Source organism: Dysidea avara, chromosome 14 (genome assembly GCF_963678975.1).
Source record: "Dysidea avara chromosome 14, odDysAvar1.4, whole genome shotgun sequence".
Lineage (NCBI taxonomy): Eukaryota > Metazoa > Porifera > Demospongiae > Dictyoceratida > Dysideidae > Dysidea > Dysidea avara.
Genome location: NC_089285.1, coordinates 6,698,672 through 6,724,702, shown reverse-complemented (window position 1 = coordinate 6,724,702; position 26,031 = coordinate 6,698,672). Strand labels below are relative to the sequence as shown.

Sequence of the window (26,031 nt, the reverse complement as noted above, 5' to 3'; positions counted from 1 at the left end):
TTGCGGCTATTTAATGAGGTCTCTAATATCACCAAGAAACCTCCTGGTATATTAGAAACCCCCTAGTTGGTTAGAAACTTGCTGAGTAATTTATTCAGACTTCAAGCATGTTCACTTTAGTAAAATGTCTAGTTATGAAACTTACGGTATTTTTGATTGTGAGTTTCAAAAATATAATGCAGTTAATAAAGTTTACACCAAACCAAGCTCCATGCTCTAAGTTGGTTAGGAACCTGCATGCCCTTGGTTCTTCTAACTTTAGAAACCTCAACTTCACCTCAGTTTCTAAAACCCATGCAGAACGTTGGGCTGGGTTCCTAACCTATACATAGAGCATAAACTTTGGAGCCTGCAGTATCCCATCACATTCCATCTCACACACATTAACATACACTGTGTACAGAATCTAGGATGCATGCAGTCTTTTAATTAATTGTATACAAAAGCTGAATATAGTCTTCATAACAACATGCAGCTTATGTTAAAAACAGAATGCAAGCAGGAAAAATAATTATGGCTGCATGCTATTAATGATACAATGATCAATGTCTGTAACATTATTGACAGTTCAGTACTAAACTAATGATCTATTGCACTTGGCCTTTTTCTGAACGTGAAAGCCACACATATTAATTTATGGTTAGAGTAAAACCATTTGACCAAAACATTTTGTATTTCATTGTTGCAATCACACAACACAAAATTAATGGTACAAATTCTTTTAAATTTTTTAATATGTTTTTGTCAATTTTAAACATTTTTATTTTGTTTTTTTAACCTAGCTATGCATGTAATAATTATGTTTATTTTCAAAATTGATTTACTGCCTCCATTCTTCCTGCAGTCTGCGTACCTTCCTCTCGTGTTTTTGCTCAATTTCGCAAATCTTCCACTCTTGATCCTCCATCAAATGTTGAAACTCTTTCTCCAAATTGTTCATCTTTCTCTCTTTTGCTGCTAGTTCTTTTGCTTTCTTCCAGTAAGCTTTCTCCAATTCACCAATTTTCTTCTCGTACTCTTCTTCTTTGAGAGCAAATTCACATGGCTGCTTGTTTTGGTGTTCCTCTTCAATCCTCTTCTGCTCTTCATACATTGTTTTCTGCTCCTCCAATTTTACTTTTAGTTCTTCCTTCAGCTGATTTCTTCCCTCCTCCAGTTTCTTTATATGTACTGCCTCCAATATTTCTCTTTGTTCCTCCAGTTTTTTGTTTTGGTCTTCCTTCAGACTACACAGCTTACTCTCGTAGCTTTCTTGAAGCTCATCGATCTTCTTCTTGTACTCTTCTTCCCTAATAGTGAATTCCTGCTGCTGTTGTTGCTGTTGTTCTTCCACCTTCTTCTGTTCTTCATCTATCTTTGTTTTCTCATTCTTTAATGTTACTTGCAGGCCTTTCTTCATCGTATTCCTTTCCTCCTCCAGTTTCTCTTGATATTGTTTCTTTATTTCCTTTCTCTGTTTCTCCATTTGTTCATTTTGCTCTTCTTTCAAAGTTTGCAGTTTGTTCTCGTAGTTTTCCTCTAGTTCTATAATCTTCTCATTGTATTCATATTCTTTAAGAGCAATTTCATCTTGTTGCTTAGTTTGGTATTCCTCTTCCACCTTCTTAATTTCTTCATCCATCATTATTTTCTGTCTCTCCAACTTCACTTCCATTTCTTCCTTCAACTCTTTCCATTCCTCATTCAGCTCCTCTTTATATTCTTCCTCTACTATTTTCAGATATTTGCTGTGGTTTTCCATCACAGTATGCAGCTTATTTTCATAGTATTCTTGCAACTCATCAAACTTCTTGGTGTAGTCTTCCTCTTTAATAGCAAATTCACATTGTTGCTGTTGTTGCTTGTATAGTTGTTCCTCTTCCATCTTCTTTTGTTCTTTATCCATCTCAATTTTCTGCTCCTCCAACTTGTCCTTTAGCTCTTTCTTCATTTGCTGTCTTTCCTCCTCCAGTTTCTTTTGATATTCTTCTTCTAATTCTTTCTTTTGTTCCTCCAGTTGTTCAGTATGTTCTTCCTTGAGACTACACAGTTTACTCTCATAGATTTCAACAATCTCCTTGAAGCCTAATTTTGTAAAATAAAAATATTTCCAATTGTATATTATATTGTTCATTCTCACCTTCCTCTGCAAGTTGCAGTTGTTCTTGCAAGGATTCTACCTTACTATTCACAGCACATCTAATCATAGAATAATATCCCTCATCTGTTGAGGTAGTTTCGCTGTCATATAACCGTTGGCAAAAATCCATTCCAAAATCTGACTCCATGTTGTCAGAATTAGACTTTGTATCCACCTGTATATAGTATAACCAGGGACATATACACACATACACATCTACTATGTAGACATACATATACTATTACATACAATGGTGTATATTCCTCTTATGGCCACTGATATAACATTCTTGTTAGCATGCAAAAATGCAAATTGCTTGTTTTTGTGCCTCACATGGACTGTAAGTACCCCTTCTGTTGGGTAATATAGTAAAGATTGACATTAAATACTTGATTATAAAGTGCACAGATTGCCCGGTGTTTTGTTAGGTAAGTGCGGTAGCAAAAGCCTTGCTTAAACTCAAGCACGATAGCACAGTTCAACACTCTTTACTTCAGTATCTGACAGCCATTTTCACGAGGTCACATGATTTTTCAGTGATTTTCTGCTCAGTACGCAAACATTCAGACATTATTTTTGAAAGCAAGACATATTGTTTTGTGACCAACTAGTTTGGTACGGTATGATTGATGGCTGCTTACATGGATATTTTAGTCGAGCTGTGCTGTGCTTCCAGTATACTGTGCTACTGCACTCGTGTGTGTGTGTGTGTGTGTGTGTGTGTGTGTGTGTGTGTGTGTGTGTGTGTGTGTGTGTAAACATACCTCCTTTACAGCGGTGGTACACAAAGAGAAAAAATAAGCACCCAATGGTACACAAAGAACCCTGTAATAAAAATAATGTTAACCCTAGTACCCAGAATTACATATAAACTCACCATTGCTTATAATCCAACACATGATCACTTGGAATTATAGCTCCCACGAAGTCACCAGCTATATTAAAAAGGTAAATAGTTTACATGATATCTAAAAGTCTGAATTGTTGTAACTTACTCTGACTGAAAGTATTCAAAGTCGTCTTTCTTGTACCTAACAAATTATCAAATAAATGAACATAGCTACCTGTTCAAGTGTACTTTATAGCCACACCTACCTAAAACGGAAGGTAGCCAAGTTGAAACTTTTTTGAATACTGTACGTAACATATCCGTCACAATCACCACAGTAAATCGCAAAGAGAATTCGCACAAACTTGCTTGAAATCGCTTTACTAAAGACGCGCGTTGATAGCAACAGCAAGTACACGTGATACTTACGCCATCATTGCGTCACAAGAAAAAGCGTTGCCATGTACACGCAACACGTCGCGTCTATCATCAATCTCGTCGTATTGGTATTCTTTAACAAGCTACACAGAGGACTTTGCACAGGATGCTTAAAGCAAGTTGGTTTCCCCATATGGCATCAATAAAGCGATTGGTTTTTACTGTAAGCACTGGCGCTTATAAAATTAATGTCACAAGCGCCTCTACAGTAAGGCTCTAATCATAGATATTATTGCTTCGTAAGCTATAATATCTATGTTCTATAATGGCTCCCCCAAGCCATAAACTGATAAAGCATAAGTGTCAATTGCTGCTCTAACTAAGAAAGGTGTTTAGGCTATGCTTAGGTGTTTATCTATCATAGCTACATCATTCCTAGCTACAATATTAAAGTCAGCCAGCTAGTTGTTTTTGCACTTTTCACCATTATTGTACATGTATGTGTTGTCCAGCAATCAAATTTTCTTCACAACACTATTATATTATGTGTTGTTACCATATTCAGTATGTGATGTCTGATGACATGTCAAGCAACAAGACGAGTGATGTGGCTAAAAGAATCCTTTATATAAGTACAGTATGTGGCGAGGTGCCAACTAAGCCTTCCTGTGTGTTTACAGAGAAATTCCCATCACAAATCTTCTGCCAGATAGTTTTCTTAAGTAAACTCTTCATGGTGAAAGTCTGATGGATCATTATTTGCTATGCATCATGGATCTTTACAGTTTAGTGTGTTTCACTGTAGACTTGATATTTGTTTTGAGGATTCTTTTATTATGGTAGTAATACAAGTGACTGCTTTCAGTGACCAAATCCCAACAAGGCAGTTCTAGTAGTATGGACCAGTGGAATCACACATGAGCACATTCATCTCCATACCTCAGTTGTCACTGCAGCATGTATATACAATGTCCCAGCAACAGATATGTGTGAGCACACTGCTAGCTAGCTAGCTAGCTGCTTTCATAATTTACAATCACACTCATATATAAGTGCATGGGGTGCTGAAGTACCCCCTCCATAATTTAGCTAGAGAGCTGGTGGAAGCCACATGCAGTGCAGGTGAAATTGTATCTTAAGTACACATGGGCAATGAAAAGATGGAACAAGAAGGGAAGAGCTAATCTGTTCCAGGAATTAACCAGAAGGTTATGTGAAGCTGCTAAAAATTGAAATACTCTAATAGAACAGTCAACTATAATGAATTTTCATCTAAGGAACAAAGACCAGTTGTGTGTTGAAATTGAACCACTTCTTCCTGACCCATGCACCATCCTGCCATACCAATTGCTTAGAAGTTATAAAATTCTATACCTTTTATGTACCATGAATCACATGACATCATGCATGCAATTCTTCTTGAAAAGCTATTCATTCATGGACATAGATATAGGCATAGCTATTCTTCTTGAAAGGCTATTTTATTTATTTATTTAATTTATTTATTTAAACTTTATGGTAGAGAACTACCAAGGGTCTGCTTGTAACTTGTACCAGCAGCCTAACAAGACTTAATTATGTACATACATACACACATACATACACTATAATTAAACTGATTAGTTAGCTACAAAAATTCAGGAATCTTGTTGGATATAGTCAGTTAGCTACTGGAAGAGTCCATTGGAATGAGCTGATGAGACTGAGATAGAACAAAAGTTGAATTCATAACTTGGCCATGAAGTTTCTTGTGCACAAAAATTTTGTTGCTTTGAATTTTGATGACCTTGCGATCAATACTGTTTTGAATTAATGACCATCTTTCTTTTAGAAGAAGAGACTCAACAAGCCTGTCAGCTTGAGACATGTCTGGTTTTATTCTAATGTTTTTTGGTAGAGATCTTGCTTTTAACAACAGCGCTGATACATCAATGGATCGGTTGAGTTTGACAAGTAGTGGACGAGGTTGCTTCTATTGCTCATGGTATTTTCCAAATCTTACAAGGTCACAAATGGATAAAGGACTAATACTGCCTATAGTAACTAAATAATCATTTTCACAATGTGGGGATCATTTTTCTACATAGCACATTTCAACCACATGACAGGATGGCCCATACATTCTCATAAGTACTTATTATAGCACCTTAGGTTACTTTACTATAGGCATCCACAAAGTGGGCTATTTGGATAGCAATGGTATCACTACACCCAGCAAAACCTACAGCCATTTCTTTTTTGTGCACACAATTTAAACACACCATCGACATTTACATAACGCTGTATAAAAGTAATATGGTGAATGCAGGTTGTCTTTCTTCACCTAGTAGGTGAGCAGACCTGAATGGTATAGCCACAAGGGATTTGCACGATATATATGCCCAAGGGTATAACTATTAAATACATATACCCCACAATGCTTATATACATTACAATGCATATGGTTTAGGTCTGCTTGACCATATACATTCCAGCAGAGGATACATGCAGTATTGTAATAATTAATTCCCCCATACAAGTCACCCAGTAGAGAGTTTGGTTACATTACAGCTAACCTATATAGTGTACTATATTTATTATAATAGTGCATGCAGCTAATATCACAAGTTACTCAGTAGAGACCTCAACTACAGATTTGATGAATATTTAATTGATGCCACTTCTATTACATCTTGTGATGTTGTAAGTTAACCATACGACTGCACAGTTGCCAAGAAAGCTAACAGACTAGCAGTTATTCACAAGACCTTTCAGTATTTTGACCATATTACTATATGTTTAACGTATATTGTTAGAGTAGCTATGGCAACATCATCTGGGGACTGCAATACATTCTACGTACGTAGATCAAGAACAAACAGAGAACGTACAGAGAAAGTACAGAGAAGAGCCACAAAGTTGGTCCATGATCTTCAAAACTGCACACAAACAATGATCGCCTCACTACTTTAAACTTAAATACCATAGACTGCGTGGAGATGTGATAATGTTCTTTTACCAGCCATAATATTACACAACCATTTCAATCAGACTTGTTATTAATTACTACAACTTAATCAACAACTAGGGGTCACAATTACAAACTCAAGCTGTACAGCTATCAACTACTGGAACAGTTCACCCAATCATCTAGTTAATGCCCCCACATAGGCGATTCTAAGGGGGCGCCAGGGGGGGCCATGCCCCCCCCCCCCCCCCTGCTAAAAAATAACTTTTAAAAAATCTTGGGGAAAAGTTGCAGTATAGATTGGCATTGTTATTTTTAGCATTTTTCATGTTTTTAGAATAAATTTTAGGCTGTTTTCAAGCCTTTAAATTGCAAAAATCCTGCAGCTTCTGGGGGTTGCACCCCCAGACCCCCCTGAAATTCTACTTTATACTATAGCCAAACAACAATAGTTATGCTGTTCCCTACTTGCCCCCCCCTGTTGATCAGGTCTAGGATCGCCACTGTGCCCCCACACTATAGATTTTAAAAGTTCTCTGGTATACTTCATTGTATAATAAATTATAATGTTGTATATACTTACTTACAGTTAGTTCAAAGTTTTTGCTATATGCAATTTAATTATATATTTGTTTTCAGGCTTAACAGGCTCCTTGAGCCTTCTTTACCTGTAATACTAATACTAAAAGCCTCCCTGTAGAAACTTCAGCTACATTACAAGTAACCTTTAGTAGAGAGTTCAGCTACCTTACAAGCCTCCTGTATATAGAGAGTTCAACTACAAGTCTCCATGTAGACAGTTCAGCTACATTACTATACAAATCACCCAGCAGACTTCAGTTACATACAAGTCAAGCAGCAGAGTACATTACAAGTCTCCCTTTAGAGAGTAACTATGTAGTGTTCCTGTGGATAGTTTAACAATGTAACAAGTCTCTCTGTGGAGCATTCAGCTACATTATAAGTCCCCGTGGAGAGTTAACAGGTTAATTAGAAAAATATAGCAAACCGAATATATAAAGGTCTAACGTTAAATCTCTGTTAATCATAGTGAGATGTATAACATTTTATTCTTGGCAGCCCCAGATATTAGATCTTTACTTTTACCTTTGTGGGTGCGTCTTTCAGTTTTAACAGTCAAGCTGTTTTAGAATTTCACTAATGTATTTTGTAAATCAAAGAAGCTCACATATGTGTACACTCTGTAAAATGAAAACTATATAGGACAGTACGTTTACTTGACACTGTTAATAATTTTCAATAGAGCACACACTTCAGAATCTGTTGTATCCCACCACATTCCATCTCAAATACATGTATAAACATTTGCAGTGTACAGTATTAACTTGCAGTCATTTTTAATTGTACAAAAGCTGAATACATGCATGCAATCTTCATAACAACAGACTATATGTTAAAAAGAGAATTAATACAAGCAGGAAAAGTACGGCTGGTATTAATGATGTAATGATCAAATATCTGTAACATTTCAACTATTACAGTTCAGTACTATACTAATAATCTATTGCACATTGCCTTTTTCTGAACATGAAAGCCACACATGTCATGGTTAGAGTAAAATTGCTTGACCAAAACATTTGCATGCTTTTAATTGTTGCAATCGTACAACACACAAATAGTATACAAATTCTTTTAAAATTTTTAATATGTTTTTGTGATTTTTAGCATTTTTATTTTGTTTTTTGACCTATAGCTATGTAATATGTTTAATTTCAAGTTTAATACAATTGTTTTAGTTTGACTTCTGCCTCCATTCTTCCTGCAGTCTGCGTACCTTCCTCTCGTGTTTTTGCTCAATTTCGCAAATCTTCCACTCTTGATCCTCCATCAAATGTTGAAACTCTTTCTCCAAATTGTTCATATTTCTCTCTTTTGCTGCTAGTTCTTTTGCTTTCTTCCAGTAAACTTTCTCCGATTCACCAATTTTCTTCTTGTACTCTTGTTTCGCTGTTCCTCTTCAATCCTCTTCTGCTCTTCATACATTGTTTTCTGCTCCTCCAATTTTAATTTTAGTTCTTCCTTCAGATGATTTCTTTCCTCCTCCAGTTTCTCTTGATATACTTCCTCTAATTCTTCTCTTTGTTCCTTCAATTTTTTGTTCTGTTCTTTCTTCAGGCTGCACAGCTTACTCTCATACCTTTCTTGTAGCTCATCAATCTTCTTCTTGTACTCTTCTTCCCTAATAGTGAATTCCTGCTGCTGTTGTTCTTTCACCTTCTTCTGTTCTTCATCTGTCCTTGTTTTCTCATTCTTTAATGTTACTTGCAGGCCTTTCTTCATCGTATTCCTTTCCTCCTCCAGTTTCTCTTGATATTGTTTCTTTATTTCCTTTCTCTGTTTCTCCATTTGTTGTTCGTCTTGCTCTTCTTTCAAATTACGCAGCTTTTTCTCATAGCGTTCCTCTAGCTCAATAATCTTCTCATTGTATTCATATTCTTTAAGAGCAATTTCATCTTGTTGCTTAGTTTGGCATTCCTCTTCTACCTTCTTAATTTCTTCATCCATCATTATTTTCTGTCTCTCCAACTTCACTTCCATTTCTTCCTTCAACTCTTTCCATTCCTCATTCAGCTCCTCTTTATATTCTTCCTCTACTATCTTCAGATGTTTGCTGTGCTCTTCCATCACAGTATGCAGCTTATTCTCATAATATTCTTGCAGCTCATCAATCTTCTTGGTGTAGTCTTCCTCTTTAATAGCAAATTCACATTGTTGCTTGTATAGTTGTTCCTCTTCCATCTTCTTTTGTTCTTTATCCATCTCAATTTTCTGCTCTTCCAACTTGTCCTTTAGTTCTTTCTTCATTTGCTGTCTTTCCTCCTCCAGTTTCTTTTGATATTTTTCTTCTAATTCTTTCGTTTGTCCCTCCAGTTGTTCAGTATGTTCTTCCTTGAGACTACACAGTTTACTCTAATAGATTTCAACAATCTCCTTGAAGCCTAATTTTGTACCATAAAAATACCTCCAATTGTATATTATATTGTTCATACTCACCTTCCTCTGCAAGTTGCAGTTGCTCTTGCAAGGATTCTACCTTACTATTCACAGCACATCTAATCATAGAATAACATCCCCCATCTGTTGAGGTAGTTTCACTGTCATATAAATGCTGGCAGAAATCCATCCCAAAACCTGACTCCATGTTGTCAGAATTAGACTTTGTATCCACCTGCAGTACACGTGAGGCACAAAAATAAAGCAAGTCACACTTTTGCATGCATAAATGATGCACAACATACCAGTGGTCATGTAATACACCACTGTATGTAATATAGAATATGTCTACATAGGTCAGATGTGTATCAGTGTATGTGTGTATGTCCCTGCATGGTTACTGCTGATTTTGCTTCAAAGAATATCATTGTCCTGCTACATTTATATGTATTAGCTGGGAAAACAAAGGTTTGTGCATCATGTCAAGTATGGGACTTCAAGTACCAAACGTCGTAGCCTTCTGTGGGATAATAATGACATTTAGCTTATGAATATATATTGCACAGATTGCCCAGTGCTAAGTGTGACCATTCAATGGTAGCAAAAGCCTTGGATATGTTGAGTGCTTGCATGTGTGTTCCGTGCCCCAGGAGGATTTGTGCAGTGCCTGAATTCCAGGTGCACAGTACTAGTTCACTGGATGGCAGTTGCTGTATTTTGCAGAAGATTTGCTTTGTGTGTCAGTGTATGTGCGTGCGTGCATGCATGTGTGTGAGGTGGCAGTGATGACCATGATGGATGGCCAGCTAAGTGGCTGGAGAGTGTAGGATTCCAAATTTGATTCCCATGCAGTTGTTGTTGTTTCCTTGTGCAAGAATCTTTGCTTGTGTTGCAGCAGTCTACCCAGTTGATTAAATGGAAACCTGGTGTACACTGGGAAAGGAACTCACCCAGCTGTACTAAATAACAATGGGTGCCTGATATTAACTGTGGGGAAATGCCAAAAAATAAAAATTCATTAATAGCCATGTGTAGCCTAACAGGTGAAGTTCAGGTGAAACTTCTGGTATCCATGCTTGGTACAGCCTCCTACATGTCACCAGTCACTCTATAACATGTCCTAAGAGGATCATGACCTGAGTAGTGCACAGGTGCTCCATTGGGAAGATGTGACCATGCATGCAACAGCCAGAGGCTTTACTCTGTTTTTACATTGTGTGTTTGTGAGCATTTTTGTTTGCGCATGTGCGTGTGTGTCATCATTGGCAAGGCACGAGTGCTCTAGAACATGATGATTCATCTGCCGTGAGACAGAAGGGCATCACTGTATTGTTGTCTGCTATCCAGGTGTATACGTGTGTGTGTATGTGTGTGTAAATGCATGCGTGCATTTGTGTGTGAAAGTATGTAGTATGTGTGCATGTGTGTGTGTGTATTTGAGTGTGCAAGCACACACTTATGTGCAATATGTGTGTGTGTGAGTGCGTACATATATGTATAGTGTAGCTATTTTGTGTGCGTGTGTATAAACAGACATACCTCCTTTACAGCAGTGGTACACAAGGAGAAAAAATAAGCACCCAATGGTACGCAAAAAACCCTGTAATAAAATGTTAACCAGGTTATAGCTAATACACAGAACTACATGTGACCGGCCTCACTCAGGTACTCACCATTGCTTATAATCCAACACATGATCAATTGGAATTATAGCTCCCTTGAAGTCACCAGCTATATTTACAATTAAGTTAATAATGAAATATATAAAGCCTGAATTACTGTAACTTACTCTGACTGAATGTATTCAAAGTCGTCTTTCGCGTACCTAACAAATTATCAAATAAATGGGCATATATGTGCAAGTGTAGTTAGCCACACCTACCTAAAACAGAAGGTAGCAAAGTCGAGACTTTTTTGAATACTGTACGTAACATATCCGTCACAATCATCGCAAAGAGAATTCGCACAAGCTTTCTCGAAATCGCTTTACTGAAGACGCGCGTTGATAGCAACAGTAAGTACACGTGATACTGACGCAATCATTGCGTCACAATAAACGCGTTGCCATGAACACGCAACATGTCGACTTCATCATCACTCTCGTCGTTCTGGTATTCTTATACACGGAGCTACACAGAGGTCTTGAACAGGATGCTTAAAGTGAGTTAGTTTTGCCATACGGCAGTAGATGGCGAGGTGGATGGTTTGCCTTAGACTTTACTTTAAGCGCAGGCGCTTACAAAACTATTCTTACAAGCGCCTCTCCAGCAACTACACCATAGAAAACGGTAAATTTATGCTAAAAAAAATAATAATTATCTGTGGCTACACTCAACTGTTCCAACTAAGAAAGGTGTTTAGCTTAGGTGTTTACCGTACATCATTTCTAGCTACCCCAGTTAGCTTCACTTTTCATTGTAGCCATTAGGCCACTCCAAGATCTTTCAAGGTTTATTGGCAATTGATACCTGTTGATTGCACTAATTGTGCTAAAATACACACAGCAAAAGCTACAACCATGTACCAACAACTATTAACTTTAAACAGGTTGTAGGACCAGGTGCCCTACAGACCTTCAGCGCTTGTGCTGTAGCTAAAGCCTTAATAAAAAATTTTAAAAAAAAACAAACCAATTGCCTAAATATGTGCTTAAAAGACAGAAAAAAGAGAAAAAAACTTGAGTCCAGTCCAGAAAATTCATTGTTAAGTTCATTGATATCAAAACTGCATGCGGGCTGGCGTGCTACTAATTTTAAATCCATTATTACCCACACAACAGCTATTAGAGCTAAACAAATAAAGGGCATGAAATACAGTATAAAAGCTCCATGGGCTATCATGCAGCTTGTCATGACTGATTCATGGAGCTTGTACGGTTGATTGCTAGAAATAGTACTACTACACTTAAAATGTTCAGTTTACAACATAATGAATAAAACCATGCGGAAGAGAATTTGCATGCGGTTGGGAAATGGGAAACAATGAATTTTCCGACAGGCTGGATTGTGCATCAGGGGAGTAGCTAGACCAAAGGGTGAAGTGACCAATGGTGGAGTTTGTAGATAACAGAAGCTCTATAAGGTGATATTTTATACTTGGAGCTGTTAAGAAAATATCAGTTTCATCTCATCTCACTGATTACAACACGGTGTGCCCCTACACTGCTCCTATACAGTCCTACTGGTTCTTGATTTTTAAGTTTTGAATGCTCTGCACACATAATTATATGGGACTTTACCTGTTCAGACACCTTGGCCCCATCTAATTTATCTACTTCTGCAAGTGGTGCCAGCCGGCTGGCAAACTCTGCAGAGTCAGCTAAGTGCAGAAAGTATTCTTCTCTGATTCCATCATTTCACTTCTCCCCTTTATGTGTTGAGACCTTGGGTGCTTGGGGATCATGTGCATGCTCATTAGTGAGGCGGATAGGTTCCCGGGTGATGGAACAGTCTGGTGATAATAAGGCCACCCAATTTTTGACTCAGAAAGTTGCCATTGATGTTCAGCGTGGCAATGCTGCTTCTGTAATGGCAACAATACCATCATCCCAGGACTGGGCAGAGTTTGCCTCTCTGCCCACTGTTTAAGTGTTTATTTATATTATCATTGTCAAAAAAACAAACAAATAAAAATAAATAAATAAATAAAAATAAAAAGAAACCAGATACACTAGTGAAAAAAAAAGGAATTATATGCATGTATATTGTAGCTACAAGTCAGTCAAGGTATGCATGTGCATGAGTCAGTAATGGTTGTGAGAGGCTTCCTGAATCTCTTGCTAGTTCTCAAGCAATTTAATATTTAATATTAGCGCTTTACAGTGACCTGCACTTTTTTTTGTTGTTTTTTTGGACGCAGAGACAACGTGCAGGAGTGCATCTTCATAGAAGCTCAGATGTTGGAGGAGAATAACGCCGCATTTTCACAAACCGATTCACTGAACTGAAGGGTCTGGTCGGGTTCAGTGTACGAAGAATATACGATCTCAGTCTGACAGCGCCCGCCCCTTCGCACAACCCTCATCTCTATGTGAAGGGGCGGGCGCTGCCAGTCTGTGTTGCCGCCAGCCGAAGAACTGTGTCCACCGCATCTTGCCGCTTTGCTAGTGTGAGTAGCCATAGCAACTGCTACACATTGATAAACGGAGTGAGCTGCGAACGCATTTTAAGGTGATCAAGACTGAAATGGACGGAAGGGATGATACAAAACTGAAAGAAAAGCGCCTCAAGGAGAAGCGGCGCGTTATCAGAATAAATGAGGCATACAAAAAGTTGTATGCCGCTATGAACTTGAATGGCGCGGCCAAAAGGAAGATTAGCAGGAACGCTCTGCTCCGAGCTACCCTAGACTACATCACAACACTTCAGTCACGCGGTACTGATACAGTAAGTCGTTACACACAATATAGCTATCTGCGGCTTGATGGCCTCTGTACTGAGCAGCTCATCATGCATGTGCAGCCATAGATGCAGCCGAGTAGCTAGCTAGCCTAAAGTGGACTTGGTATTCAGATGACTTTGAAAAAGATTTTGCCATTTAATCATGCTGAAAGTTTATGGGACCATATACCGATCAATATCAATCGAGGTAGTCCGCCCCGAGGTAATCTCATTAATGAGGTCATGCAGTAGCTACACCATAAATTAGCTAGTTCTCTGTTTCCCATCCCTCCATCCACTAGCTTGGATATATTTTCATGTGGGTGGGAAGTCCGTTTAAAAAAAAAAAGAATTGTTTATTAAATATCAGCAATCACCAGACAGAGTTGACACAAATGTACACATACGCTTAAGGCTAAGTTTAAGTTACAATAACAATAAGTGCTAAGTTACAATAAGTGTTAAGTTACAATTACAAAGTAGGAGTTGTTGATTGTTTAAATGTTCCATTTCCATTGTACGATTGGCAGTTCTTCAAACTATTATATTTTTATGTGCACAGCCATAGGAACTGTTTAAAGCATACTGTAGCTTGTGTTATCTTTCAGTGAATTTGTGCTGATTTGATAGCACACGAGCTGACACCTTACAAAGCTAGATTGCAATCACTGAGTATGTACAGATAAAATAATGAGAATACTAACAGTAGAAAGATATAGTCAGTGGACAAGGAACAGAGAAATTCTTGTAGCTTATCTAAATGGAACTTAAAATTGAGATTGGTATAGGTAAAAATTTTAGTGCACTGAGCTGTTACTACATAATTTTCTACTGAAAAATGGGCAAAATAAATGCTTATTTAAGTTCTAGCTGTGCAAGAAATTCTTGGGTGTTGGTGAGATTTGTAGACATCAGTTATAATTTAAATGATGGCTTCTTTTTCTGTGTACGTAGAGTTAAAGTAACTAGTAGTAGTAGATTTATACATGTGTTAGGATCAGATAAAGCTGTTGATAATATTTTTTAGGTCCAGAATAGTCCTGCGTCTACTGTGGCAGCTTCAGTTATGACAGCAGCACATTCCAGCAGTGCCCCGTCTCCCCATGCCCCTTGGCCACAGTTTATGAGTCCAGACCAACTTTATGTAAACCACAGCCAACGATGTGTGGTTTGGCCTGTGACTGAGTGGCCACAGGTGAGATGGTTGTCTATACGTGTTGGAATTTATTTCTAGAATGTTTATTTAAAGCACACCCAGTTCATACATAATGTATACTGTAAAGTTTTAATAGTTTACTTATGCAAGTAGTTGAGCTAGTACTGTGCTACAAGGTCATCCTGTAAATATATAGCTGATGCCTGTCCAAATGATGTCAGTAGCAGCTGCTGCTACAAGCAGTGGTACATGGTGTATAAACATGCCTATAGCTCCCATTGTCTGCACCATGATTGTAACAAGCTGTACTTCCCCTGTTGGTATTTTTGTGTACAGCTGATGCTCAGTCATCTGAAAACCTCTATTATTTGAATGTCACAATGTGAAAATGACTGTTTTGTTAGAGTACTTTGCCAATTGTCTGTGTTCTATTAGAGCATATTACTTAAATTGAATTTCTGCATGCAAATAAATGAGCTTCTTATGTCATCTGAACAAATTCTCTTATTTCACCTTTGTCAAACCAAAACCAGTGGGGTTACATGAGTATGTATGTTCTTCCCTGTGTAACCACACATCATAGACAAAATATGTTTTAATGATATAATAATGATTATATCTCAGACTACATGTACATGAATTGAAAAGCCTTCCTCTTTTCTACCCTAGCCACCACTGCCACCACACGTAGATACTAGCCCCATTACTACCCCACACTGGCTGAGTTTACCTGCACCACCAGCAGCACTGCCAACAATGAGGCAACAATATCGTCATGTGCGAGGGGAGTGGATGGGCACCCCACCCCAGGTGAATACTGAACTATACTGTATCTATGCTGTATGTTTAAGGGAGTTGTGTATGTAGGAGAATGGCGGCAGTAGTGGAGTGCAGGAGCTGTATCAGCCATACATCAGGGAGTCAATTAGTCAACCACATGGAGAGTGGCAGGAGATTCCTCGTGTATGTAGTGTGTAGTATTGTGTCATACATGTCCTTTTCTCCGAATAGAATAGTTTTATAGTCATTAATTTCTTAATCTTGTTTACATATTGTCCACCTTTAATTACCTCTCCAAGTTTTCCCATGTAACACTCTACACATTTTGCACAGTAAACAAGCTAACAGCTGGAAGGAAACAGCAAACAAGTTGTAGCAGCTGCCATTATTTGTCCACAATAAACAGGTCATTATTAGTAGGAGTGTCCTATGCTGAGTATCAGTACAGTTTTGTCATTGTGACAATGTGACAAACTTTTTTCCATGTCTTTTCAACAAGTACTTCACTTCGAAATTCTGTTCAACCAGGTAAAAAATAGTATGATTTCCTCTAATTCTTGCCTGTATCCTTGAAGTGTCTTTGCTGAAACATTGCATGATTCAAATTCTAATGAATTATTAAATGTTTCTAATCGCATAGTAAGAATGTAATGACATGGAAAATTTTAATGTTCATGATTTGTGTCACAATAGCAGTATCACTTTCGCTATAAAACACAATTTCACTGAAAGCCTTGTGTGCACAATACATGTAGCTGTAATTTACTTTTAATTGTTTGTTTTGAATTCTGAAGTGATTCTAGAACACATAAAAAGCTGCAACTTGTATTTGAATGCGCTAATGCAAATGCTGTGTGTAAAGAAACAAGTTTATGTTGTGCTACTTCTAGGCACCCATGCAGTTAATACTACACCTTTTAAAATACAGTACGTACCGCTCAAATCAATGTCATCTCGTGAGAGTACAAATGATTAAATACTCTGCTAATTAAAAGGCATGGCATCTATTTTGCTCACGAGTATTCATAAACAAAATGGGGTGAATACCTGTGAGGTGAAATGAGTGCCATGTCCTTTACAGTTTTTTAATCACTTGTACTCTTGTGAGACAACGTTGCATTTGAGCAGTACCATAGGCAAAGCAATTAATCAACCCTGCGTGCTATGCTATTAATAATTTAGCACACAGTAGTGTGTCATGTGGCCAAGAAACTGGTGTGCCACACCATGTGTGTTTATTACATTGGCATATTATAGGGCTGGAGGATAGTATGAACATATCAGAATATCGGGATAGTATCACTATCGTGTATCACCTATCATTTGAAAAATTACTATCGGACCGTAATTAAAATGTAAAAATATGCAAATATTCATGCAAACACTTGTAAAAATAGTATTTGGGTAAAGAATCAGTCTATAAAAGCTGTTTAGTCTCTTAGTCAAAATCATATCCATTAGTACATCCCTCCTTGCATATCTCTGTGTCAGAAGGTAATAAGTAGATTTTCACTATCGTTATACTGTCGTCTATCGTGAACAGTGTCTTACTATCATTTGGACATTGAAAAATTCACTATCACCCAGCCCTAACATATAACAAGTACACGAAAAAATTAGGAATTTTCAACTAGAGTAGGGACCATAGCACATCGATAAAAAGTACTGAAACAAGTTGGAGTAGTCCATGATATTAAATCACTGTAAAACAATAAGAAGTGTTATATCCCTACTGTGCTCAAGATACCATAACAGAAATGCACTGTAGGGATATAACACTTCTACAGTGATTTAATATCATGGACTACTCCAACTTGTTTCAGTACTTTTTATCGATGTGCTATGGTCCCTACTCTAGTTGAAAATTCCAAATTTTTTCGTGTACTTGTTTGTTAACTTTTTTGTAAATAATTTTATTATGATTGGTGAACCCACGCATACCGCATCTGAAAAGGCACCGCGCGCCCCGGCTATATCAATTATCATCTCAAAAGTGAAGTATCCATTACGCTTCGTTGTCAGCTATGTTCAACCCGTGGATATCCCAACCCGTTACACAGCATTTCGAATCAAGAACTGTTCGAAAAGCACCTCTACAACCCACACATACCAAAAGACAGAAATCGTGCCGTGCGCCCCAATCATATTAATTATCGTCTGAAAAGTAAAGTATCCATTACGCTTCGCTGTAGGCTATGTTCAACCCGTTACACAGCAGTACGAATCAAGAACTGTTTGAAAAGCACCTCTGCAATCGAAATAGCCACGATGAAAAATACAGACGATTTCCGTTTCGAAGGGAAGCCATCACGTGCTCGCGCCAAATCGACACCTTTCCCTGTCAGCAAAGATGAATGGGACACAAAGGAGGACACTGGTAAGTCCATGAAGAATGCATTGCACGTACTGCGGTATGCCAAAAGGCACCTGTCGGGCTGAAGCAACGACGAACAGTGAAAAAAGCAACCCCGTAGCCTTAGCCGTTATCGCGGTACGCTTGTCTGAAGGCATCAGTCAGTCAGTCAGTCAGTCAGTTACTCAGTCAGTCAGTAGAAAATTCCGTTGAATAAAAAATTTTTAAAATTCCGTAGCAACTTGTTGAAAGTGTTTCGGGTTGATCTGAAAGCTTGTTTGGGCTTAGTTTTACCTCACCAATACTGCCTCATCGTCGTAATGGAAAATCGAGGCTGGTTTTTGGGTGATATTATTTCGTGGACCACGCCTACTCCTTTGTGGTCCCTACTATACAGTTACTATCGTACCGTAAATATATTATTTTCAGGAATTCGCTTCACCAAAATTTTAAGCTTCCATGAATAAACCGCCTACTTGGACGGTTAATACTGGCTCTGTACAGCCTTCATTTCTCATACTTGCAGCATAAACTATTTTGCTCACATGGGTGTGGTAAGACAAGTATACAAACAGACACACATTATTTGGAAACAATTTCAGGAGCACATCCACAGCTGCCCCCTGTAGCCAGCGAGCCTGCTTTAATAAGAAATACATACAAACCTTATATGGAGCATATATGAACACACTTCATAACAATTTTATATCTTATAATTTGCGATCACAATATTATACTAGCCAGCATAATTCAAAGATCAATATACTCTAATAGAACAGTCACATAATGCTAGGATTACAACATATATTATTAGAGTATCTCACTCTATTATTCAAGCCATATTCTTGGAGTGTTTGAGACCAAGAAAAGTTTTTCTGTCTTTCTGTTTCAATAAAATCATTCCTTCAATTGGAATCCCTCCATTGTGCAAATTCTGCACGTCCTAGATGCACTGTAGTAGCTAGTAATTACTGACAATACTTGTTAATAATATTTCACATGTAAGTGTATACATGACAGATAATAGTGTTTTTACACTAGCAGTTGGGCACGGTGCGGCACAGTACAGCACGCCACAGTACGCTTAATATTGCTAGTGTAAACGGGTATCGATCCAAGCCAAACCGTTACGTGCCAGGCTCACCTGGCCCTGCTACTTCTACCGTGCTGGCTTGGTACGGCACGGCACAGTAGACAAATTGAAACAATCCTTGCTATATCCTTGGCTGCTGTACGTAAATATGATGGCTTCTACCATGGCCAAATGTGAAACAAAGTCCAGTTACCACATTTGACTTGAAATGAGCTGTCCATCAAGCGGTAGCCGCTGATATTGTCCCTCAAACGGATTGCTGGTAACTTGTATGACAGCAACAGCTTGAAACAAGCTTGAAAACGGCGAGGGAATCTCGTAGGATGATACTTTAGCCATCACGTGCTTATGTATAAACTTTCCCACCACGGTTATTTCCTTACCAATGTAAACGCGCACTTAAAACATAGCATACCGTACTGTGCTGTACTGTACCGAGCTGGAGCTACTAGTGTAAACACACTATAAATTTTATGTGTTAGCAGGTTCCAGTGGCGGATCTAGGAATTTTCAGAGGGAGTTTCAGGTTCAGGAAGTTTTCAATAACTGTGATCCCAGACTGGTCCAGCTGGGTTGAATGATAACTCAGCTCAGTGGCCTGGTAGCCAATATGTAGCTACTTAGATCTATAGCTTATAAACTAGCTAGCAATGAATCAGTAAAAATCACTCTACAACATTGTTTCATACTTGAATCTGGCCTTCACAGAAAGTTTTGAGCCAAAACAGCACTTAAACGATAATTATTTTAGAGGTGCTTAACACTCTTAAACGTTGTAATGGCATTTTTACTGATTTCAAAGGCAAAAGTATGAAGTTTGGCCGGTAGAAAAAGTCCAAATGTAATACACTATGCATAACTGTTGGTGATTTTATCACCCACATAAATCGTGTATAAATTTGGGGCGCGTGCAATATTTTCTGAGGGGGTTTCAGCTGAAACCATTGCAACTCCCCTGTATCCACCACTGGGTTCAGTCATAAATGGGTTGTACATACTATCCTTCTCTTCAACAGTTTATTTGTATGCCAAGTTGCTTTTGTAACTAGTTACATAATATGTTACCTGTAAAGTAAGGCCATGCAAAGTTGGTCCACAGTTTATTGTCAAAAGTTTTATGAGGGAAGGTGGTCATTTTTCTTTACTACTATCCTTCAGAATTAGTTGCTGAGCTGTGTAGCTATATAAAGATGGTGTCACTGCACCATTATGAGTAATGCATTATCACTGCTACAGATACAGTGGAACCTCAGTTATCCGAACCCCTTGAGACGAAAAGTCCGTATCTCTGAAACTGCATAAATGGCATGAAGAAAAATTTTAAAATTATCAGTATTTCAACTACCCTAATAGAGCAGTCACTTCTGTAGTTCAGTTAACTGAGAATTCAGATAAGTGGGGTCCGGATAACTGAGGTTCTACTGTAGTTGATTGCATGTGACTTTTCAAAGTCTCTCCTACATAATTATAAAGATGAATGTCAGGTAGCTATCTCTTGACCCAAGTTGTGTGTATAGTGTGAGATGTACACTGGTGTACTCTAAGTTACTGGACCACACACATTCGCGCACGCACGCACGCACACACACACACACACACACACACACACACACACACACACACACACACACACACACACACACACACACAACACAACACAACACACACACAACACACATTATCACATATATGAGAATTGCATGCAGTGTTAGACTATCTTTACAATGCATGCAGTCTGACTTAGATTGGAGTATTTGACTGACTGTTGTATTAGAGTTTCTTGATCTTATGAAGTAATTGAAAGATAGTTATGTATAAAGTTCATGGAAGCTTCAGCCAATAAAACTAAGTTAGACTTGAAAATATCATGCACTGTATTAATAAGTGTCTATGATGTAATAGTTACAGTACTAGTAATTCTTAGGGATGCGCCGATTTTGCCAGCAAATTTTTTGGAAAAATACGTTGGTAAAAGCAAAGAGCAAAATGCTGGAAAAATAGGTGGAAAATTGGAAAAATGGGCACCAAGGAATGGCAGCTTAGCACATTTTGTATGATAAAGATCGAGATACTCTAATAGAACAGTCACGCATGGTATTAGCATAATTAGGATAACATGAGCTCATAGGAAATGGTGAAAAAAGATCGAGATATTCTAATAGAGCAGTCACTATGTACAAAATATTCTAATAGAGCAGTCACACATGCTTGCAAGCTTGAGATACTGCAATTAATTTTTACTGATGCTCAGCAAAATAGAAAAAACCCGAGCAAAATATTGAGCAAAATAGGTGAAAAATAAAAGAATTGCTGGAAAGAAATATAGGTGGAAAAAAAAGCTAAATAGGCTCATCCCTAGTAATTCTACAATTTTTGCATGATACGTACCATAGACACATTGTGTGTACTGTACTCTGTGATGTGTACTGCATTGCAAGGGAGAAATTTTCACTAATTTTGAGGTAGGGACGTGCGATAATGATTTTTTGTTATTGCAATAATGCACCTCATCTCACTATCACGATTATCACGATACTTGACTACACATATTAGATACTGTAAATATCACTGTGTCACTCATTATGCAGTTGTGCTTACTTTATAGCTATATCTGGAAGCCAGTATTATGACAAAAAAAATTAAAATTGTGACTTCGGGTTGGCCACATGTAGAGTTTATAGAAATTCTCTATTAGAACAGACCTGTATCCAGGGGTTGGGGCAGGGGTCAGTAGATTCAAACTAAACTGCTTTCTTTTAAAAAGGTCCACAATTCACTGTTGCACCACCATACTCAATAGAAAGATCAAGAGATGCTAATAGAACAGTCAAATCTATATCTACCGGCATTCTGCTTCATCACACCACTAACTCGACAACTGAAGCACTTTTTCAACACTGGACTTTAGAAAAATTAAGTGCTCATTATCTGACAACTCGGGGCATATTTAGGGGGAGGGGGACAAAGTGAAACCATCACAGTTTGGTATATAGAAAGAAGGGAGCTATAGTGCATGTAATAAGAAAGTTTAAAAGGTTTAGGGAGAACAATGAACAATTAATAGTATGACTATATATGTAACTTGATTTTGGAAAAACGATTCAAATCGTATGTTAGAAGTTTCGAGATAAATGGTTTTAAAGAATTCAGGTCCTCATAACTTACCAAGGATAGCAAGCACGCTTATGAAATTTACACAAAAGATGCATCAATCTATTACCTTTCAAGACTTTTTCCAGTACTTGTAGCTGCTTGTAGAGTTTCCCACCAAATAAGATAGAAAATCTGAGCAGTTGGATGAGCAAAGTAGTATCACGAGTGCTCACAAAGGGGTGGAGGGGTGGGGAGTGGGCAAGAGATAGACTTCAAAATGGAGGCAGACCACGATTGGAGTCCAGATACGAGATTACAGGGCTGTGCTGGCTCCTTAGTGGCTGATATGTAGCAAAATCAGCAGAAAAAATGTCTGGCCAACATTATCAGGCCATCCACCAGAAAACCACTGATTCTTGCCAAGCCAGACCCTTCACAAGGCCAGAAACTGCCATTTGAGATCTTTACACCACCCAGAAAAGACATCTGTTAAAACCAGCCTTGAATAGTTTGAAGGTCAAAACTAGTAGTACGATAATGTAGCTATCCACTGGCTGTGTTAGTTTGATTTTGCCTGATGTGCAATTTGGATCGATTTTGTAAAATCTGGTCACATATTTGCTAATAAAGATCAAGATACTCTAATAGAGGCAGTTATATGTATTCTAATATAGCAGTCAATAGTACTCTAATACAACATTCATAATGGAATACAGGTATAGTTTTATTAAAAATGCAAGACTAGCTTGAAACATTACTGGTGGATTTGGATATAGCTATTTGGATCACTCCTGACCAGCCATATTAAATCCATAATTGATAGGACTTAAAGGGAACTAAGCAACTATAAGTATAATAGGATATAATATTCATAGAATAAATTTTGAGGCATTTGATGTTCAGAATGTGTCAGTGATGCCCCAGACCCCTACATCAAATTCACTACCAAATCTGGAAACTCCCTTTGAAAAATCCTGGATATGCCCCTGAAGTTTGTTATTTCATGCTTCTTTTCGTTCCCTACAGCACATTGAAGACGTTGGTGTAGAGGAAAACTCGAGTTACATTCCTGTTAAAACCGCAGACAAACAGCCCTAGCGTCAGAGCACAGAACTGTTAGCCCAAAGGCCCAGGGTACAATTCCTGCCAATGACAACTGTAGTAGTGAAAAAATCTGAAAAAATATAGTACTAAAAAGTAGTGAAACAAGAGAGGCTGCAGATACATGGACATTCAATCCCTAAACTTTGACTGAAATGCCTTCTAGTATATCTGCATGCAGGTATAGGCAAACTCTCTCTTTTCACCACTTTTAGCTATTCTCTTGTTTCATTACTTTTTTTCTTTGATCCCTAATCCAACTTTAAAATTTATAAATTTCCTTCTACTTGTTAGTTTAGCTGTTTATAACGCACGCATACCATGGAAGAATGATGCCAGGCATGCCAGTAAATTAATTTAGTATCTGAATGCATGTCCAAACTAAAATTCTTATTGAAAAGTGTACTTTGTTTTCAGCTATGTTCAACCTGTTATATACGCAGCATTACAAACAACGACTACTATGAGAAGGACCTCTGCAATCAATCCAGTCAACTCACTGCTACAAATGTAGGGAAGTTATCACATGGCGCTACCATAAATCAACACCTTGCGCTGTCAGCAAAGATAAGATAAATGGGAGAACACAGGTAAGTCCATGAAGCATGTATTGTACATACAGTAGAACCTGTTAGTCAGGACACTTGAAAATGAGGACACCTGCATAATCTTGACACTTGGAAATGGTCCCAAACCATTGACCTAGAAAAAACAGGACACCTTAATAGTCATTGATCAGTTCCAAGGTGTCCTTAACGCACATGTACTGCAGTATGCCAAAAGGCACCAGTCAGGCTGAAGCAACATCTAACAGTGAAAAAAATCTGGCCCATATCTTTAGCCGTTGTAAAGTTACACTTATCTGGAATTACGAGGCAGGTAGGCAGTTAGTTAATCAGTCAGTAGAAAATTCTGCTCAGTGAAAATTTTCACAGCAACTTATCAGAAGCATTTCTGATCATTCTATAGACACATTTTACCTGCTTTTGCTGGATATTTTTGGCCAGAAAAGTCCAAACCTTCAGGATCCCAAATATACAGTACTATTGTGTTGTATGATATTGTACTTTGCGTGGGAGGGTCAAAGTGCTGTATTGTCCATACAGTACAGTTTGTTGTACTGTACAGTTATGTACAGCTGTACATAATTAGACAAATACAGTACAGTTAATATCATGTAGAACAGTTATATAAGGAATGTTATGACACAGGATTGATCACATACGTGACATTGTAAATTGCTAAAACTAGCTGGATTACTGTATTTGACCAGTTAATAGCCACGGCTACTATAACTTTCAGCAAGCAAAATCTGCGGCTACTATGGGCTTGTGCTGCAGCAGCCTGTGGTGTTTATATGGATTCACAAGTTGTTTAATCATCTGTCAATACTGTCATTCATTCTAACTTCTCTCAAAAATGCTATTTCCTGGCTTAAAACAACTCCTTTGCCAGGCACTACTTCAAATGTGTCTTATCAACACTTGCAACAGTATGTTCAGATACAAGCCGCAGCTCTTATCTGAGGGCAACTCTTATTACAATAATTCTAGGCTGTAAAGCGGCTACTATCCAGGGGCAGCTATGATACGAGCCGTTGCTATTAACCAGTCAAAAATACAGTAATTCTACCAGTTGACTACAAATAGAATACACATATACTAACTGATAGTCTGATTGAAGTGGTTCAGGCATGCAAGATGAACACTCTATTTGCCTTGTGTTGTATTAGCCTCTCAGCACACACCCTCATGTTGTATTTTCCATACACACATGTAGCAGTGCTTTAACTATATAACATAATATTATATCGCATCAGTATTACCATCCCACAGCACTCTGGTATCCTGTATGTACAGTATTTACCTTTGTATTAGGGCTGGAACAAAGGCTTCAAAACCTTCAGAGGTTTTGCTACCTTCAAAGGTGGTTTTACACCTCCAAGCTTTGTAACCATGGATACTGCCATGTGTAATCAGTCAAAAAGCCATGTGCTTCTTGGAAGCATGCAAATATCATTGATAAAATTGTAGTCTAAGAGAGCTCATACTACAGCTGCAACAAAGTGTAAGACCATATTGGTGTACACCCATCAGTTATGATCATTAATTACTATCATGACATAATCAACAAAGCTTCAAAGGTTTGATAGCTTTCTTGCAAAAAGCTTTGGAGGGTAAAAGTTGACCTTCATTCCAGCCCTACTATAAACCACCATTCATCTAGCTGTGTGCTATATTTACAGCCATCCAAGATGATGACAATGAACAGTTGTTCGTGTCCATGGAGTCGACCTGCTACCCCGTACCACACCAACTGACTGTGATCTAACATGTAGTGACTTTGTACATAGTCCATTGAGTTTATAAGCTATACTGCTGGACAATAATTGTAATATCACTTGTGTCAAAAAAAGAATTATATGTGACTGGATCTGCGAAAGGGGTCTTATAGCCTTGCAAAAGGGGTCTTATATAGCCTTTCCAAATTCCAAGTTTGACGAGTCATAACTCATCATGTGTTTAACCTATTGTCTTAAAATGACATCCAGGAATAGTGGTATGTTAGGAGTGTAAAGTGACCAAATTTCAGGCTAGTACCATACTCACAAGTCAAGTTATGGATTGCCAAGTACATGGAGATATGAGACCCCTTTTCGCAGATCCAGTCACATATACAGTTTGTACTACAGACCTGAACTAGAGCTATGCTACTTTAATAATTTATATGGTCTATATTTGTTGAATTGAAATCTGGTGAATTTGCAATCCTAGAAACATACAGAAAGCCTCTGAACTTATCGATACAATTATTGGTGCATCAGCTCTCTTCCATCAGTTTCCTAAAA

At 38.0% G+C, this 26,031-nt stretch overlaps 2 protein-coding genes across 3 annotated transcripts; one reads left to right on the top strand and one right to left on the bottom strand.

Moving 5' to 3' along the window:
• Window positions 1-820: 820 nt before the first annotated feature.
• On the bottom strand, window positions 821-11,177 carry LOC136243998 (golgin subfamily A member 6-like protein 22). Its single transcript, XM_066035528.1, has 11 exons — window positions 11,111-11,177; window positions 11,018-11,053; window positions 10,902-10,959; window positions 10,768-10,828; window positions 9,257-9,463; window positions 8,232-9,204; window positions 3,115-3,150; window positions 2,997-3,054; window positions 2,884-2,944; window positions 2,120-2,294; window positions 821-2,064 (listed from the first exon to the last, which is right to left on the bottom strand). Exons 1-11 carry the CDS (start codon window positions 11,175-11,177, stop codon window positions 821-823), a joined length of 2,976 nt encoding a protein of 991 aa, XP_065891600.1.
• Window positions 11,178-11,278: 101 nt separating this feature from the next.
• Window positions 11,279-25,611, top strand: LOC136244550 (uncharacterized). 2 transcript variants are annotated; one of them, XM_066036125.1, is made up of 5 exons: window positions 11,279-11,388; window positions 14,635-14,802; window positions 15,433-15,573; window positions 15,631-15,726; window positions 25,429-25,611. In XM_066036125.1, exons 1-5 carry the CDS (start codon window positions 11,308-11,310, stop codon window positions 25,501-25,503), a joined length of 561 nt encoding a protein of 186 aa, XP_065892197.1. In that variant the 5' UTR covers window positions 11,279-11,307; the 3' UTR covers window positions 25,504-25,611. The 2 variants fall into 2 exon arrangements, with proteins under 2 accessions (XP_065892197.1, XP_065892195.1); XM_066036123.1 differs by lacking the exon at window positions 11,279-11,388 and adding an exon at window positions 13,288-13,613.
• Window positions 25,612-26,031: the final 420 nt, after the last annotated feature.

Bases quoted from the DNA above. Each gene is read 5' to 3' on its own strand.
- LOC136244550 (XM_066036123.1), top strand. From the start codon at position 13,413: ATGGACGGAAGGGATGATACAAAACTGAAAGAAAAGCGCCTCAAGGAG. The intron at 13,614-14,634 runs GTAAGTCGTTAC...AATATTTTTTAG, and splicing joins AGTCACGCGGTACTGATACA to GTCCAGAATAGTCCTGCGTC. The intron at 15,727-25,428 runs GTATGTAGTGTG...CTATATTTACAG, and splicing joins AGTGGCAGGAGATTCCTCGT to CCATCCAAGATGATGACAAT.
- LOC136243998 (XM_066035528.1), bottom strand. From the start codon at position 11,177: ATGATTGTGACGGATATGTTACGTACAGTATTCAAAAAAGTCTCGACT. The intron at 10,960-11,017 runs GTAAGTTACAGT...TTGTAAATATAG, and splicing joins TTTGAATACATTCAGTCAGA to CTGGTGACTTCAAGGGAGCT. The intron at 2,295-2,883 runs GTATGTTTACAC...TACTATATACAG, and splicing joins GTACCACCGCTGTAAAGGAG to GTGGATACAAAGTCTAATTC.